General features: G+C 41.5%; 1 protein-coding gene across 1 annotated transcript in view; it reads right to left on the bottom strand.

Annotated features, from left to right (window-relative positions):
* MAN2A1 (mannosidase alpha class 2A member 1) overlaps positions 1 to 10,571 on the bottom strand; it is a 193,798-nt gene extending 183,227 nt beyond the window's left edge. The window contains exons 1-2 of the mRNA XM_004484085.5: positions 10,366 to 10,571; positions 9,390 to 9,961 (exon numbers count right to left, since the gene is read on the bottom strand). Coding sequence (XP_004484142.2) covers positions 9,390 to 9,524 — 135 coding nt within the window. The 5' untranslated portion in view covers positions 9,525 to 9,961; positions 10,366 to 10,571. The remainder of the gene's footprint in view (positions 1 to 9,389; positions 9,962 to 10,365) is intronic.
* Between the last annotated feature and the right edge of the window lie 7,498 nt (positions 10,572 to 18,069).

The raw sequence follows: 18,069 nt of genomic DNA, 5'->3' as shown, positions 1-18,069 counted from the left end.
TTAAAGACCACAATAACAAATGAAAAATTCCCAGAAGTGTTTAAAGATGAGACTGGAGCTGGGAAAAAAAGAATCAGCAAACTCAAAGACAATACAATTGGAACAAATCAGGTTGAGGACAGAAAGAAAGAATTATAAAAAAATGGAATAGCGCTTAAAAGGACACTGGAATACCATCAAACATACCATCTTGGGATCCCAGAAAGAGAAGAAAGAAAAGAGGCAGAAGGAATATTATAAGAAATAATGACCGAAAACTCCCCAAACTTAGCAAAAGACATGAATATGTATATCCAAGAAGCCAACAAACAGAAAAGAATACACAGGATAAACTTAAAGAAAAATACACTTCATCAAATACTGATCAAACTGCAGAATGCAAAGGACAAGGGGAACGCGCCTTGTAAGACAAGAGTAACAGTTAGACCGAGGGCAGACTTTTCACCAGAAACTGTGGAGGCCAGAAGGCAAATGGGTTGAAATACCTAAGTGCTGAATGAAAACAATTACCAACCAAGAATTTTATATACTGCGAACCTTTCTTTCAAAAATGAGGGAAAGTTTAAGACATTTTTGATAAAAAAAAAAAAAAAAAACCTGAGGGAGTTTATAACTGCTAGAACTGTCCTACAAGCAATGATAAAGGTAGTTCTTCAGGCTGAAAGGAAATGTAATGGTTTGAAGCTTTATGTAACCCCAGAAAAGAATGTTCTTAAAGATGTGGACTCAATGTAAGTAGGATCCTTCGGTGAGTAGGATCTTAAGATGTGACCCACCTCATTCAGGGTAGGTTTTAATCATCTTAATGGAGTCCTTTATAAGAGAATCCTATTCAGACAAAGAGAGAAAAAGCTTCAGAAGCAAGAAGTTGGAAAAAATGAAACACAGAAGAGAGGGGAGAGAGACCAGCAGACACAGCCATGTGTCTTGCCATGTGATACAGGAGTCCAGGATCACTGGCAGCTGATCTTCAGGAAAAAGGCATCATCTTGATTTGGACATTTTCATGGCCTCAGAACCATAAGCTTGTACACTAATAAATCTGCACTATAAAAGCCAAACCATTTACGGTATGCTGCTTTTGACAACCTAGCAAACTAGAACAGATTTTGGTACCAGTAGAGCTGATACTGCAAATACCAAAAACGTGGGAAAGGCTTTATAAATGGTTAAAGGATAGATTCTGGAAGAACTGTGTGGTACTTGATAGAAAAGGCCTAGATGGCTTGGAAGAGACTGTTGGTAAAAATATGGATGCTAAAGGTACTTCTGATGAGGCCTTAAACAGATATGATGAATGTGTTATTGTAAACAGAAAGAAAGGTGAACTCTGTTTTAAAGTAGAAGAGACTTTGGCAAAATTGACTCCTGATACAGAGGGAAGACAAGAATTTCAAAGTGATCAACTTGGATCTTGGATTTTAACTGAGGAGATGCCCAAACTAAATGTGGAAAGTGCAGCCTGGCTTCCTGCAGCTTAAACTGTGAGAAGAATGGGATAAGCTGAGACCTGAACTCCTAGACACAAGGAAATCAGAAATTCATGGGTTGGAAACTTCTGAGCCTCCAGAAAATTGAGTCCCCAAAGAATAGTACCCCACGTGAGTGAGGGTTTAACAGAACATGAATCCAGCAGCAATTTCCTTGTAAGTCAGGACTGGAAATTCTGTTATCTAGGCAAAATCTGTGAAAAATGCATACTGTCTGATGGTTTGGTAAAGGGAATTTTTATTCTTGACTGTACCTAATTTTTCATTGGAAATAGATAAGTTGTTCTCTAAATCTCACAGGTCCACAGCTGGAGGGGAATTGGGGCACAGGACACACCACACCTATAGCCAATGCTGAAGAGGCTTTGTACTTAATATTGTTACTGAAATGACTTAATGTTTTTGGGATTTTGTGATGGAATGAATGTATTTTGCATAAGAAAAGAACACAGCTTTACAGGGTGTAGAGGGTGGAGTGTGGTGGTTTGGATCTGTATGTACCCCACAAAAGAATGTTCTTAAATTTAATCCTTTCCTGTAGGTGTGGGCCCATTGTAAGGAGGATCCTTTGGTGAGTGGATCTTTTGTTAAGATGTGAGCCATCTCATTCAGAGTGGGTCTTAATCCTCTTACTGGACTCCTTTATAAGAGAATGAAATTCAGACAAAGAAAAGGTCATAGAAGCAAGAAGCTGGAAAAAATGATAACCCAGAAGAGAAGGGAGAGACGAGCAGACATCAGCATGTGCCTTGTGACAGAGGAATCCAGGATCACTGGCAGCCAGTCTTCAGGGAAAAGGTATCATCTTAACAATACATTGAATTAGACATTTTCATGGCCTCAGAATTAAAAGCTTGTAAGCTAATAAATTTCCATTGTGGGGAAGCAGTTGTGGCTCAAGTAACTGAAGTCCCACCTACCATATGGGAGGTCCATTGTTCAGTTCCTGGTGCCTCCTAAAGAAGACAGCAAGCTGGCATGGCAAGCTGACACGGCAAGCTGACCCAACAAGATGATGCAACAATAGACAAAAGAATTTGAAAAAAAAACAAAAACAAACATGAGAGGCACAACAAAGCAGGGAGCAGAGATTCCCAGTGCCTCCTAAAGAGGATGAGCAAGACAGTGAACTGATGCAATGGGCAGGTACAACAAACTGACACAACAAGATGACACAATAAGAGACACAAGAAGAAAAACATAATGAGAGACACAACAAAGCAGGGAACAAAGGTAGCTGAAGAGAGTAGGTGCCTTCCTCCCACATCAGAGGTCCGGGTTCAGTTCCCAGTACCTCCTGAAGAAATTAGGAAGACAGACACAGTAAGTGCAAAAGACAAGGGGGTGGCGAGAAATAAATTAATTTTTTTTAAAAAATTTCCATTGTGAAAGCCAACACCTTTCTGGTATATTGCTTTGGCAGCCTAGCAAACTAGAATAGGAAAGGACATTTGACAGTGGCTGAAAGTGGCATAACAAAATAAAGACCTCCTATAAATGTAACTATTTGGGTAATTACAAATCAAGTACTACTGTAATATTTTTTTTGCTTTGTAAGTTCACTGCTTACTTCATAACAGGTGCTAAACTGCAAATGCAAACAGGGTCATGATAAATTTATGGTTTTGGATGTCAATGTACAAACTTATGATTTGTAACAAATATATAAAATGATGTGGGAACAGAGGGATATAGGAACAATGAGAATGCTATTGAAGTCAAGTTAGTACCTGACCAAATGATTGCTATGTATTTAGAACATTAAATTTAAATATTAACCCTATGGAACCACAAAGAAAATATATGTAAAATAAATCCAGATAGAAATAAGAAGGGACTCAATACTGTATAATACCAAAAAAAAACAAAAAACAAATATGAAAGTAGGCTTTAAGGGAAGAATTGAGGGACAAAAAAAAGGTGTAAGACTAACAAAGACTAAATAGCAAGGAAGAAAGTCCTACACAGTGAATTTAAATATAAAGGGATTAAAGTCTCCATCAAAAGGCAGAGATAGGCAGAGTGGATAACAAAGCATGACCCAACTACAACCTGCCTACAAGAGATATACCTTAAATTCAAAACCATAAGCAGGTTGAAAATGAAAGGATGGAAAAAGATATACCATACAAGAGGCAACCAAAAGAGAGCTGAGGTAGCTATACTAATATCAGATAAAATAGACTTTAAGAAAAAAAACAGTTACGAGGAACAAAGATGGTCATTATATACAGATAAAAGGGTAAATTCAACATGAACATATAACAATTATACATATATATGTATTTAACAGAGTCCCAAAATATATGAAGCAAATATTGACAATTGAAGAGAGAAATTAACAGCTCTACACTAACAGTAAAAGACTTTAATAACATTCAATATTGGATAGAAAATCTAGATAGAAGATCAATAAGGAAATACAAGATTTGAATGATACTCTAAACCAACCAGAACTAACCAACATATATTGAACACCTCATGAAACAAGAGAATACACATTTTTCTCCTGTGAATGTCTCATTCTCCAAAATAAATCATATATTAAGTCACAAAACAAGTCTCAATAAACTCAAAAATACTGAAATCGCCCAATGCGTTTTCTCCAAGTACAATGGAATGAAGCTAGAAAACAGTAACAGAAAGAGAAATGGAAAATTCACAAATGTGAGGAAATTAAACCAACAAGGTATTATTAAACCCAGGAAAATCACAAGAGAAATTAGGAAATATCTTGATGCAAAAAAAGTTTTTTAAATAAAAATACAACAAAACAAAACTTATGGCATACAATAAAGGTCATGCTGTATATAGCCACAATGTTTTCATTTAAAAAAGAAGGCATATGTCATATCAGATACCTAACCTCAAAACTGAAAAACCAGAATAAGAAAAGCAAACTAAATCCAAAGTGGGCGGGAGAAAGGAAATAACAAAGATTAAAGTGAATTAAATGAAATGGAGAATTAAAAAAACAACAACAACAAATCAACAAAACCAGAAATTGGTTCTTTGAAAAGATCAATAAAATTGACAAAGCCTAGCTAGACTGAGAGAGAAAAAGAAAGAACACAAATGTCTAAAATCAGATCTGAAAAGGGGGACATTACTATCAAACCCCACTGAAAAAGGACTAGAGAAGATATTATGAGTAACTCTAGGCCAACAATTAAGATAACTGAGATGAAATGGACAAATTCCTAGAAACACATAAACTGCCTCCACTGAATCAAGAAGAAAAAGAAGATCTCAACAAACCAATAACTAGTTAAGAGACTGAATCAGTCACAAAAACATCCCAACAAAGAAAAGACCAGGTCCAGATAGCTTTACAGGAATTCTACCAAACATTTCAAGAACAATTAGCACCAACCATGATCAAACTCTCCAAAAAACTGAAGAGAAAAAAACATTACCTAATTCTTTCTACAAGGCAGATATCAGGCTCATATCAAAGTCAGATAAAGATACCACTGGAAAAGAAAATTACAGACCAATTATCTCTTACTAATACAGATGCAAAAAGCCTCAACAAAATACCAACAAACCAAATACAACAGCACATTAAAAGAATTATATACCATAATCAAATGGGCTTGATCCCAGTACTCAAGGGTGGTTCAACATAAGAAAATCATTTAATGTAATACACTACATTAACAGAATGAAGGGAAAAAACACATGTTCATTTGAATTGGAAAAATAAAAATAAAAAGGCCCTGACAAAACCCAGCACCCCTTCTTGATAAAAACACTTAGAAAACAAGGAATAGAAGGAAAACTTTCACAACATGACAAAGGTCATATAAAAATCCACAGCCCACTGGTACCACTGTTGTTCAACACTGTACTGGAAATTCTAGCCAGAGCAATCAGGCAAGAAAAGAAATAAAAAGGTATCCAAACTCGAAAGAAGTAAAATTTTCCCTATTTGTAAATAACATGATCCTTATATACAGAAAATCCTGAAAAATCCACAAAAATTCCTAGAACTCATAAATGAATTCAGTAAAGTAATGGGGTACAAGATCAACATGCAAAAATTTGTAGTGTTTCCATATACAAGTAATGAACAATCAGAAGAGACCAAGAAAAATATTCCATTTACAATAGCAACTAAAAGACTCAAACATCTATGAACAAATCTAAGCAAGGATGTGAAGGACTTGTTCACATACACCAAAACAAGAAACAAAAAAAAACCAAGCACACACACAAAACATTGCCAAAAGGAATCAATGACCTAAATAATGGAAGGGCATTCTACCTTCATGGATTGCAAGATGGAATGTGTTAAAAAGTCAATTCTACCCAAAGCAATTTATAGTTTCAATGCAATCCTAGTCAAAATCCCAACAGTTTTCTTTACAGAAATGGAAAAGCCAATCATCAAGTTGATATGGAACATGGAACGGTAAGGCGCCCTGGATAGCCAAATCCATCTTGATAAAAAACCATGAAATTGGAGGACCCATCCTTTCTGATCTTAAAACCTATTACAAAACCACAAGTAATCAAAACAGCAGAGTAATGGCCCAAAGACGGATATAGTCCAATGGAATCAAACTGAGAACTCAGAAATCAACCCTCACATTTATGGCCAACTGATTTCTGACATGGGGGCAAAGACCACTCAATTGAAATAGAACAGTCTCTTCAACAAATGGTGCTGGGAAAACTGGATTTTCATTTGAGAAAGAGTGAACATGAACACTTCCCTCATACCATGTACAAAAACCAATTCAAAATGGATCGAAGAGCTAAATATAAGAGCCACAATTATAAACGCCTAGAAAAAAATACAGGAAAGCATCTTCAGGGACCTTGTGTTCAGCAATGGTTTCTTGGACTTTACACCCAAAGCACAAGCTACAATAAGAAAAAGTAGATAAATGGGACCTCATCAAAATAAAATTTAAAAATTGTGCATCAAAGGACTTTATCATGATAGCAAATTAACAACCTACACAATGGGAGAAAATACACATATCAATAATGGCTTATTATCCAGACTATACAAAGAAATCTTACAACTCATCAACAAAAAGACAAAGAGCCCAATTAAAAACTAGGCAAAACACTTGAATAGATATTTCTCCAAAGAAGATTGACAAATGGCCAAAAAGCACATGGAAAGATGTTCAACATCATTAGGGAAATGGAAATCAAAACCACAGTGATATATCACTGCATACCCACTAGAATGGCTACTTTAAAAAAAAAAAATGATAAGGGTTGAAAAGGAAGTGGAGAAACAAGAACACTAGTTCACTGCTGGCAGAAATGTAAAATGGTACAATCTCTGTGGAAGATAGTATGGCAGTTAAGAATAGAATTACCATATGACCCAGTAAACCCCTTGTAGGTATACGCACACAAAAAAATTGAAAGCAGAGACTCCAACAGTAATTTGAACACTGAGGTTCATAGCCGCATTATTCACAATTGCCAGAAGGTGAAAACAACCCAAGTGTCTGTTAAGCAGAATGTGGCATAAACACACAATGGAGTACTACTCAGCTGTAAAAGGAAATGAATTTCTGATACCTGCGACACCATGGATGAATCTCAAGGAAGATATCATGTTGAATGAAATAAACCAAACACAAAAGGACAAATGTGCATCTCATTGACATGAAATAATTAGAATAAGCAAACTCACAGAGTCAGAATCTAGGATATAGATTACTGGGGGAGTGGAGTGGGCATACGGAGTTAAAGCTTAAAATGTACAGTTTCTATCTGGGATTATGGAAAAATTTTGGTAATAGCTGGTAGTGATGAACATAATTATCAGCAGTTTTATATATTTGAATGTGGTTAAAAGGGAAAATACTGGGCTATATATATGTTACTAGGATAAAAAATTTTAAAAATACATGGAACTACAGAGCAGACAATGAATCCTAAATTATACCATGGAGAATAATTAACAGTACAATTATAAGAATATGCTTTCATCAATTTTAACAAATGTACCACATCAATGCAAAGTATCAATAATAAGGTACTATATGGGAATCCTGCATTTTATGCAGGATGTTTGATAAACACACAACTTCCCTAGTAAAAATTTTTTAAAAAAGAAAAGAAATACACTACAAGGTCCTCCGCTCCAGCAGCCACTGTCGTTTTGCATCAAATGTGTTATAGTCTAAAAAATTCAGCCTCTAACTTCAGCCTCTTGCCAAGGGCTACGGGATAGATATTAATATATTAGAATTAACTTTGCCTAAGATTTCCCAGTAACTGAATGAGTCACTCACTTTATAAAATCGAGTAAAATGTCAAGGTTGCCAGAGAACAGTGGGCCCAGATGTTTGCATAAATCATTTGCAAGTGATCATCAAGCCAATGCCAAAGGTCATTATTCAATACAACATGTGAAGTAAAATGTATCAGTCTTTGGGAGTGAAGAAAATCCTGAAACATGGGGTGGGAATGTGGGCGAATCACACCAAATTTAACCATGAAATTATATTATCAAAGCTTACACTACTTGTTTTGCTCTGACTTCAAAGCATTTACCCTTTTATGAACAGTTTTTCACCAACAAGCACTGGACAAACTGTAAACTCAACATTTAAAGATATCACGTAGTTCTCACTATATTTTTCTCTGTCGCAATACTACCTACGAGAAACTGAAGATTTTTAAAATGTAGTACATGTTTGCAACAAGATTTTTAATACCTGTCACATGCAAAATATTTTGAATGCTCTATGTTGACTTACGATAGCATCCATAAAGCGTTCTCACTTTTCATAAATTATGTGAAGTTTATAGTTTAATTTCAATTAAATTGAAGCCATTTACCCTAGCATAACAAAAGAAGAAATGGCAAAGAAACTCTGGTCATTGTAAGTTGTTAAAAAAGAAAAAACAAACTTGAATTTGTTCATATCCTACGTTTCCCTATTCCTAAATAAAATAAATAGTTGTTGAGCAACTTGTCAAGGTTTTACGTTTTTCTGTTCATGCAACAGAGAGAGAAATATATGACATCCAGTTCCCAATTTTACTCAAATTTCTGAAATGTACAGGGCAATTGACAAGTAACTTGAAACTGAATTCGCACACGAGGCGCGGAACACTTCTCAAGAGTACTGATTTGTGTCAGTTATTTTTAGTAACTTTAAATAAAAGACTTAAGACAGGTCGTCTTCCCAATTCATTTGTCAGTCTGACCACTGAGCACAGGACTTAGCGCCCCACAGCTTCCGGCCAGAGTATAACACACGCTTCCGCACGTCTGTTACAAACTAACCAGATGTAATAGCTAAAGCATGACGACACTAAAATCAACCCCACTAACACATATCTAAGAATTCCGCAACATGAAATCAACTTTTATTTCTCAAGACAAAAAAAAAAAAGACAACAAAAATAACAATAATAAAACAGACGCCCAGGTTTGCTCGGTTTGCTCCTCTTCCGCGCGCCTCGGTGCGCTCAGGGGGTCTGGGCTCCGGCTGGTGGCTTAACCCTCTGAGAACCGAGAGGCTACACAAGAGCAGTAGTAGCCGTTCCCGGGCCACGCTGGCGAGCGGCGCCTCACGCGCGCCCGGTCTTCGGCCAGCAGGTGCCCGAAGCCACCCCAACAGGCCCGGGTACGAGCGCGAGAACATGGCCACTTCCCCAGAGCGCGATCCCGCCACTCAGTGCAACCCGGCACTTTTGTAACTCGGCGCGTCCCGCAGGAGGCGGCTCTTGGGTCACCGTCAGCGCGGTCCAAGTGCTGCAGAGCCCCGACTGAGGAGAACGGGATCCTCCTCCAGCGCGGCCTCGTCGTGCCTGGGCGAGGAGTGGCAGCTGGAGCTAGAGGTCGCCGAGCTGCGGATAACGACCGGCCCCTCGCCAATCCCCCCCGACCCCGACGCCCCAGCTCTCAGGGCTTACCTGGGGAAAGGAGCCCTCGCGGCGCCGGCTCTTGGGGTAGTCTAATTGACCCCGGTCCAGCATCAAGTAGAGCGAAAAGATCACCACGCAGAAGATCGCACTGCCGAACACAGTGAACTGGCGGCTTAACTTCATTTTCCTCAATAGACTTGGGGCCACACGCTGTCCTCACCAGGGCCAGAGTCGTCGCACTTTGAACTCCAGGAAGCGACCACCGGAGGCTCCTTGCTCTCGGGCGCGGGTCCCGGGCGCGCTCCGCACCTCGTCTCCGGGGCCACAAGGAGCCCTCGGCCTTACCCCTGGCCCACCGCCCTCCCAAGGGGCGGACGTCCCTCCCGAGGCGGAACCGCCTGCAGCCAGATAGGGGCCCCACAAACTTGAGCGAGAGCCCAACGCTGGCACCCGGCAGGGCGCGCGGGGCAGGCGGAGGAGAGGTCGCTGCCCGGACTTCCTGCCACTGCCGCCCCGACCGAGTAGGCAGGAAAAGTTTTCTCGGTGAGGGCAGGCGTGTCCTCACCCGGAGGAGGCGCACAACTCGGCGGCTCCGGCAGCCGGCAGCGCAGAGCTGAGTCCTGAGAAACAGATAGGGAAGGAACCGAGTCGGGAAGAGCCGGAACCCACTACTTAGCGCCGGGACGGCCGGGCCCGCCTCCGCGACGCCGCCCCCGCCTCCCCAATCCGAGCCCCTTCCTGCTGCCGAGGCCGCCGCCGCCGCGGCCCGGCTTTGGGTGCACCCTGCGCGTAGGGGCGCACGGATCGGGCAGCAGTTTCCTCCAAACGCGCGTCCGCCTGCCGGCTTCTCCCGCCCCCCGCCGCCCCCGCCGCCTCTTCTTTCCGCCTTCCGGACCCGGGCTGCGCGGGAAGGGCGTAGGGGGCTAGCGGTGGCGACGGCGCAAGGGGGAAAAGGAGAGCAAAGAGGAGAGGACCGTCTCCGGAGAGAAGCCCGCTCTAGCTGCAGTCGCGAGCCCCCTCCCACCTTTCCGCCCCGCGAACGCGGAGATGGCGGCAGCAGCTGCGGAAAGAAGCGCCGGTTCTCCAGCGCCGCGCGGCGATCCTGCACCGCCCGCCATAAGCAGGAGGAGACAGCGGCGGCACCGCGGCCGCTGGGTCAATAGGCGCCTGCCGCCCCGCAGCAGAGCAGGCTGCTGGCCCCGCCTTCCCCCTCTGCGCCGGGATGAAGGGGCGGGCCCCCCAGTGCCCAATCACAGCGCTCTGCCCGCCGGGCCCGCCCCGCGTCTGGCTACCCGCACCCGGGCGGTGGGAAGACCTCAGACTGCTTTTGTGACCTGTGAGGCACCTTTGCCAAAGGAGTTGAGGCAGTCAGACGCGTTCAGGCGCCTGAAGCCCACACTCCAGGGCGCCTGGACTTTCTCCCCGCTTCCCTTTGGCTGCCCAGGTTTTCTGTCCTTGAGGACCCTGGCCTTGCGTGTCTTGGAATAGAACTTGGTGACGGACTGTAGGAAAAGAAAGAGGAGGTTGTGGATTCTGTGCGGGCTCATCTTTTCCTCTGCTTTCGATGACTTTCCTCCAAGCAGGTGTAGACTACTGTGAGGGAAATCTGAGAAGTGGTACTTGTGCCAGTTATTGATTTATTGACTCGCTGCTCCAAATTCACCCTTTTTGACTGCACTGTGAAAATAGATCTGGGCCTTTTAAATAGTTTTTCTTCTGCCAGCTGGACCTGAAGCTGGCATAAGAGATAGAAAGGAAAGGGATTGCTTCCTTGTTTGGGCATGTGGGTAGGCAGGCTATTGTCACACACCTGGTGTTCTCCAGGGCCAGTCTTATGTAGTGCCTGTTTTGGTGGCAAGCAGCTTCCACCACCACCCAAACTCAGCGATTTCATAATAAAGGCCCTAAAGTGAGACAGCTCCCCATGAATAGTTTCCCCCACCAACCAAGAAGATTGCCGGTAAGTTCAAGAGGGCAGATTTTCAACAATTTCTGCTGGCATGCCATTCAGTGAGCCATGGCTGTCTCCAGTAAGTGAATGGGATGGGGTGAGGCTCTTTTCTACATTTAGTGACCACTCCTTATAGCTGGTATGTTTATATTATTTAGAGTTCTTGTCTTACCAGTGAATTCATTACTCTAATCCCCTGTTAGAGTTAATAATTCTTTATATGAAAATTTCCCTGTCCTAGAAGCAGTCCCAGGAGATTGAACCCCCAAAAACGGGATTTGAGGATTGGTTTGGTTTCATCTTTGGACTTGAGTGCAGTGCTGAGCTCCTTGCCAAGGGAATGCAATGCTAATAATTCATGGCATGCAGGGCATTGCAATTAATCAAACTGTCACCTGTGGTTGATTTTAATGACTTTCCAGCTGAAGCTTGTACCTTGGAGGGCAATTACACTTGACTGTACGACATTAAATTTGACTATAAGTAGTATGCCGTAGTATAAATTCTTTTGAATGTCCTGAATGTTTACGAAGAATAAATGACAAGCGCAATCTGAAAACTCTCCTATCAAATCGTGGTCTGAGACCAAAGAATTTACATAACCCTAAAAATATTTCTTTAGCTGCAAAGCTATTGCTGAAAACCAAATGCAAAATTCTAATTGTTCATGCCATTGAATTACAACAGTTGAGTGCACAGACATACCAGGTATCTCATGTAAAAGTTAGGGCACTGATTGGAAAATAAGAGGGTCCTGAGACTAGAATGGGTTGGATCCAGAGGAAACTAACAATCTTGAATCCCAAGTCACTCTGAACCTTCCTGACCAGTAAAAGTAGGTTGCTGTCTGGTGTCTGAGGTCTTCCTCAGCTTGAAAAGCCTATGAAAACTTCACCTGGAATAGATGCCTTGAAAGGGAATGTGTATTTTCTTCAAGACCCACCACAGTCCCCCCTATGATGCTTTGAGCTAAATAGACCCCAGAAAATTATGTTCTTAAAGTTAATCCATTCCTGTGTGTAAAGACAGTGTGGATAGGACCTTTTGATTAGGTTACATCAGTAAGGTGTGGCCCAGGATGGGTCTTAATCCTCTTACTGGAATCCTTTATAAATGGGATGAATACAGAGACAGAGAGAGACACAGAAGCTGAAAGAAAGCCATGGAACCAAGAAGCCAAAAACAACAAAAACTGAAAGAGAAGGAGAGACTAGCAGATGCTGCCATGTGCCTTGCCATGTGACAAAGGAGTCCAGGATCATAGCAGCTGGTCTTCAGGGAGAAAGCATTACCTGATGATACCTTGATTTGGACACTTTTCTCAGCCTTGAAACTTTAAGCTTGTAAGATAATAAATTCCCATTGTAAAAGCCAACCCATTTCTGATATATTGCTTTCAGCAGCCCAGTAGACTAAATCAGCTCACTATTACCATAAGATCCATAACTAGGATCAAATCTCAGCATGCTCCCAGGGAGGGGCAGGTGCATACTATCATGGAGGAAGAAATAGCTTACGCACTGGAAAAACTACCATATTATGCTAATATATGTTGGCAGAAACCTAGGGAACATGTGTAGGAGTAGAGTGGATGGAGTGGATTCTAAGGGTATTAGACCAAAAAGGGTGGAATAACACTAAACTGAGCCAAATTTATTGCTATGGGTGTTAATTTTGTGTTAGTTTGTGCCACTATAGGTGGTCAGCATTCTTGCTTGACTGATGGAAACATGGACTCAATGGTGCTTAGAGTTTGTGAGTTTGAGATACCAGAGCTTCCCTAACCTAATGTGGAAGAGGGAATCCAAGGAAAGAGAGGAATGCTATACTGGATGGATGTGTGTCCTCCACACCCCTCCTTCAACTGTGTTGCATGCAAAGGCACAGAAGAAATTCTTTGCTGAAGCCTTGAGAAATACGTTAGAGAGGGAAATAGGTGCATCTTTGAAAATCTCTTTGGGTGCTCCCATCTGTAGGCCAGGTACATCTATAAAGGTGTCACCATTGAAATGGCTCCCTGTGTTTATTGGGAATGACAGGATCCCAGAATAGCAGAGGCCAAGAGAAAGCACTTAACAACAAAGACAATGTGGTCACATCTACCTTAAAGGGCAGCAGGTGTGTACAGATAGTCATATTACCTTGGCCCACAGAGATGCCCTAGAAAAAAAATATGTAGGCAGGCTGATAGAGTATTGCTTGGTCTTTGTATCAGGAAAAGATCTAAATCTAATGGCCAATATCACCATAGTGGAGAGTCACAATCTCTCACCCAGTTTTTAGACCTAATTCAACCCACAAACCAGAGTTCTTGATTGAAGGGGAGTTGTGTCACCATTAAGAGGGATCCTGAATCTCTGCCACAAGTACGTATCACAGATCTTCATCCAAGCCTTCCCCAAAGAGATCTGTGACTGTTTATTAGAGTGCCTGTGCAATGGGGAAAGTGAAATGAGATCTTTTGAATATTACTGGTTCTGGATTTACATTAATTCCTGGGGGTCCCAAATACCACTGTTACCTTCCAGACGAGTTTGGGGTTTCACTTGATCAGATGGCAGATGGAGTCTTACCTGATGTCCAACATGAGCTAAGTTGATTCTGTTAGTTCAGTTGGTACACACACCAACTATGTGGTTATTTTTCCAGTTCCTAAACGTAGAATTGGAATAGACACTCTTAGCAACAGGTGGTATCCCTACTTCAGCTTGGCCCATGGGGTGAGTGCCATTATGATAGTAAGAGCTAAGTGGAAACCCCTGGAACTTCCATTCTCCTCCAAGATAGTAAACCAAGATAGTTAAAGCAATATTGTATCTTTGGGGGAAAAAACTTAAGAATCGATGTCACCATAAAAGACTTGAAAGAAGCAGAGATAGTGATACCTATCGCATTCCCATATAATTCACCGGTTTGGCCTGTGCAGAAGTCATATGGTCTTAGAGAATGACTGTGCTCTATAATCAGGAGGCAATTCCAAATGCAGCTGCTGAACCAGATGTAGTATCTTTACTGGAACAAATCAACACAGTCCCTGACAATTTTTATACAGCTATTGACTTGGCTAATGCCATTTTCTGTAAACCAATTTGCAAAAACCACCAGAAGCAGATGGCATTTATCTAGCAGACCAACAGTATACCTACACAGGTTGCCTCAGGATTAAGCCAATTCTTCTTTTAGTCCAGAGATGTTGATGGTCTCAACATTACACAAAACATCACAATGTTGCACCACATTGATGACTTTATACTGAATGGATCTGGTGAGCAGGGAGTAACAAAGTATTTTAGATACCTTAGTAAGATGTATTAGAACCAGAGAAAAGAAGATAATCATTTTGAGTATGAGATGATATTTTAGTTTGCTATGCTACCAAAAGCAGGTGCCATAAATGGGTTGGCTTTTGACAGGGGAATTCATTAGCTTACAAGCTTACAGTTTCGAAGATGAGAAAAAATGCCCAAATCAAGGTCATCAGGTGGTACTTTCTTCCCAAAACTAGCTGCCAGCAATCCTGGACTCCTCCTTCATTTGGGAAGGCACTTGGCAGTGTCTGCCAGTCTCTCTCTTCTCTTCCAGGTTTCATTGCTTTCAGCTTCTTGTTTCCATGGTTTTCTCAGTGTCTCTTTCCATATTCATCCTATTTAAAAAGGACGCCAGTGAAAGGATTAAGACCCACTGTGGGCCATACCTTAACTGAAGTAACCTAATTGAAGGGCCCTACTTAGAACAGGTTTATACCCACAGGAATGGATTAGCTTTAAGAACTTGATTTTCTGGGATGCATATGGGTTGTTGTTTTTTTTTTGTTATTGTTGTTTTTGAAGATTCATTTTTTATTTATTTCTCTCCCCTTCCCCTTCCTCCCCGCCCCCCCCCCCCAGTTGTCTGCTCTTTGTGTCCATTCACTGTGTGTTCTTCTGTGTCTGCTTGCATTCTTGTCAGCGGCACTAGGAATCTATGTCTCTTTTTGATGCATCATTTTGCTGCATTACCTCTCCATGTGTGTGGCACCACTCCTGGGCAGGTTGCGCTTTTTTCGTGCTGGGCTGCTCTCCTTATGGGGCACACTTGCGTGTGGGGCTCCCCTACGAGGGGGACACCCCTGCATGGTGCGGCACTCCTTGCGCACATCAGCACTGCACATGGGCCAGCTCATCACATGGGTCAGGAGGCCCTGAGTTTGAACACTGGACCTCCCATGTGGTAGGCCGATGCTCTATCCATTGAGCCAAATCCACTTCCCCATAGGGTTTTAAACTACCACAGGTGCTACTGGCTAAAGTGCTACTGGCACAGTCCACACTTCAAGGGTGGGATATTTTCTAAGATGGTGGAATTTTAGGGTGGGACATGTTCTAGGATAATATACAGAGAGGAAACTGCTGAGCCATGGAGGGATGAGTGTGGGTTGGACATGAGGAGGAAAAAAAGGTGATGTGATGGCTGCAGTGCTCTTCATACTAACCAAGTGACCTTGGGAGGAAAGCAACAACCTGTTCAGCATCAGCTGTGGGGAGCTGAAACACTGTGCTGTTATTGCTTTTATTATATAAGTAATAAATTATCCAAAGCCAATTGAGCTCCTTTGCCTTACTGAGTGAGTCTGGGGAAATGGGCGAGCAAAGCAACCTAGTAGCTACAGTAATGATCCTGTGACCCTGTTAGCCCCACCCTGCTTCTTAAGGACTGCTTGCCTGCTATTAGTTAGAAAAGTAAAATTATCCTAATACATAAGATGAATAAAAGCATTCAATTTAGGAAAAAACAGTCATGGAGAGAAATAGAGGTGAACAGAAGCAAGACTTTTGCATACAGGGGCAATTTACTAAATGCTGCAGGGAAGGAACATGTGAAGAGACACATTGAAGACACAAGAAAAATAGAGTTAACTGAAAGGACAAGGTGGTGTTGAAGAGGCTACAGTGATGGGGATCAACAGCTCTGGTACAGAGAATCACTTTGAAAAAGAAGACAAACCCCCACCCTCTAAAACCAGAGGAATCTGCTTCCTCCCTGTCCTATCCTAGCCTATTCATCATGGTGCTTCCATTATCTACTGGTCTCAGACCAGGTCTCCTGACCAATCTTGTCCCATGTCACCTCTTCCCCATTGCTGCCACGCTGGTGACATTTTGAAAATGTCTATGGTATGTTCTTGCCTAAAATCCACCAGTAGTTTCCCAGCATCTTCAGGAATGATTCTGAACACATTAATATGGACTATAAGTTCCTTCAAGTCCCAGCCTCTTCCTTGCTGCCTAGCCTCATATCTTAACCCTATCTCACATGTAATCTTCATTCCATTTATGCTGAACAACGTGCTTTCTCCCTAATGAGTCAAGCAGGTAGGACCATCATGTATAGCTGAACGGACTGAACATTGAACATCACTAGGAGATGTCATTCATATTGTCGATGTTGTCAATTTATGTAGTTATTAGAGTTGCTTTCTGGCAGTACAATACCTTATCCTAATAAAATTAGTATAATATGACAAATTTGCAAAAGAAGTAAAGGGTCTTGAGGAAAGGACCACTTTTTAAAAACTTGCGCAAAGGCTCACCTCAGATCCTTTGTATATTTCTCTATATTTGGAATGCCCTTCAGATACCTTGTCTACCAGCAAACTCCTACCCATTCTACACAACAAAACTTAAATACTGTTTCTGCAAATATTATCAGATATTTTAGTACTTGTCACATTGTCTTGAAATATTTTGTGTTCTTATCCTCCTCTGAATTGTCTAGTGTTATATTATTAATATTCATTTCTATTAATTTTATCCTGGATGAGCATATGAGGGGTTCTGGCAGATTTATTAATTACCTCACAGTAAATAGTAACTTCATGTTCCTCCCTCTCTCCACCATTTGCCCCAATCCTTAACCCTGAAGCAACATGATGAAAACTAATAGCAATTTTTCCTACATGGAGAGGTTGGACAATCCATAGGCAAAGGACAAGAAAAAATGATTTTTCTCTGTTTATAAAAAAAGGAGTCAGCTATCTCCCTCTCCTCCTGAAAAGGTCTCCTCCTTACTCTAGAAGTTTCCAAGTTCCTGGGCTTCATTGTCTTTGAAATGTAAATAACACTTCAGTCAGGAACGGAGTGCCTATCCTGGGACGTTATCTTTCCCTTTAGGGAAGATAAGATAAGTTCAGTATCCTTTTGAATCAGAGCAATTACCGCTGTGCTTAGAGAGACTCCTGGCTAGATATCTAATCTTGATTGTATTTAAAATAGTCTTTAGGAGAAATGAAAGCAAACATTCTTTATAGCTACTCATTCCTGTGGCACAGGAGGCTAGGACTTTTTTGTAGGAACTCTGAAAAATCCAGAACAGTTTTATTTCCCCACATCTAGAAGCTCCTTGAGGGCAGGTTTCATATAACAGAGATTAATTTAACTCCTTCTCCAGGACACAAAGCATTTGTGAGTGGGAAAGTTACATAATATCTTTCTAATCCTCCATTTTCCTACATTCTACATTGGGATACTAATAGCAATTTTCCACCATTGCTGTAGGATTACTTGAAGTAACTATTGACATGTTAGGAGAGCATTCCCCTAATACCTTTCATTTTCTCTGGGAAAGAGGAAGATAGATTGAATTGAGGATTGAGTACGGTAGAGAACAATTGAAATAGCCACTGTGGAAAATGGAGAATGGAGTCCACAGGAATAATCGGACAGCCTTGAATTGTCATGGAGCAAGTCTGCAGGTTTCTCTCCCTGGCATTGATCTGTGTCTTGAGAAAACAAAGAAAAT

Source organism: Dasypus novemcinctus, chromosome 2 (assembly GCF_030445035.2).
Source record: "Dasypus novemcinctus isolate mDasNov1 chromosome 2, mDasNov1.1.hap2, whole genome shotgun sequence".
NCBI classification, from domain to species: Eukaryota; Metazoa; Chordata; class Mammalia; order Cingulata; family Dasypodidae; genus Dasypus; species Dasypus novemcinctus.
Note: the sequence above shows the minus strand (reverse complement) of the source record. Positions and strands in the feature narration are given on the sequence as shown.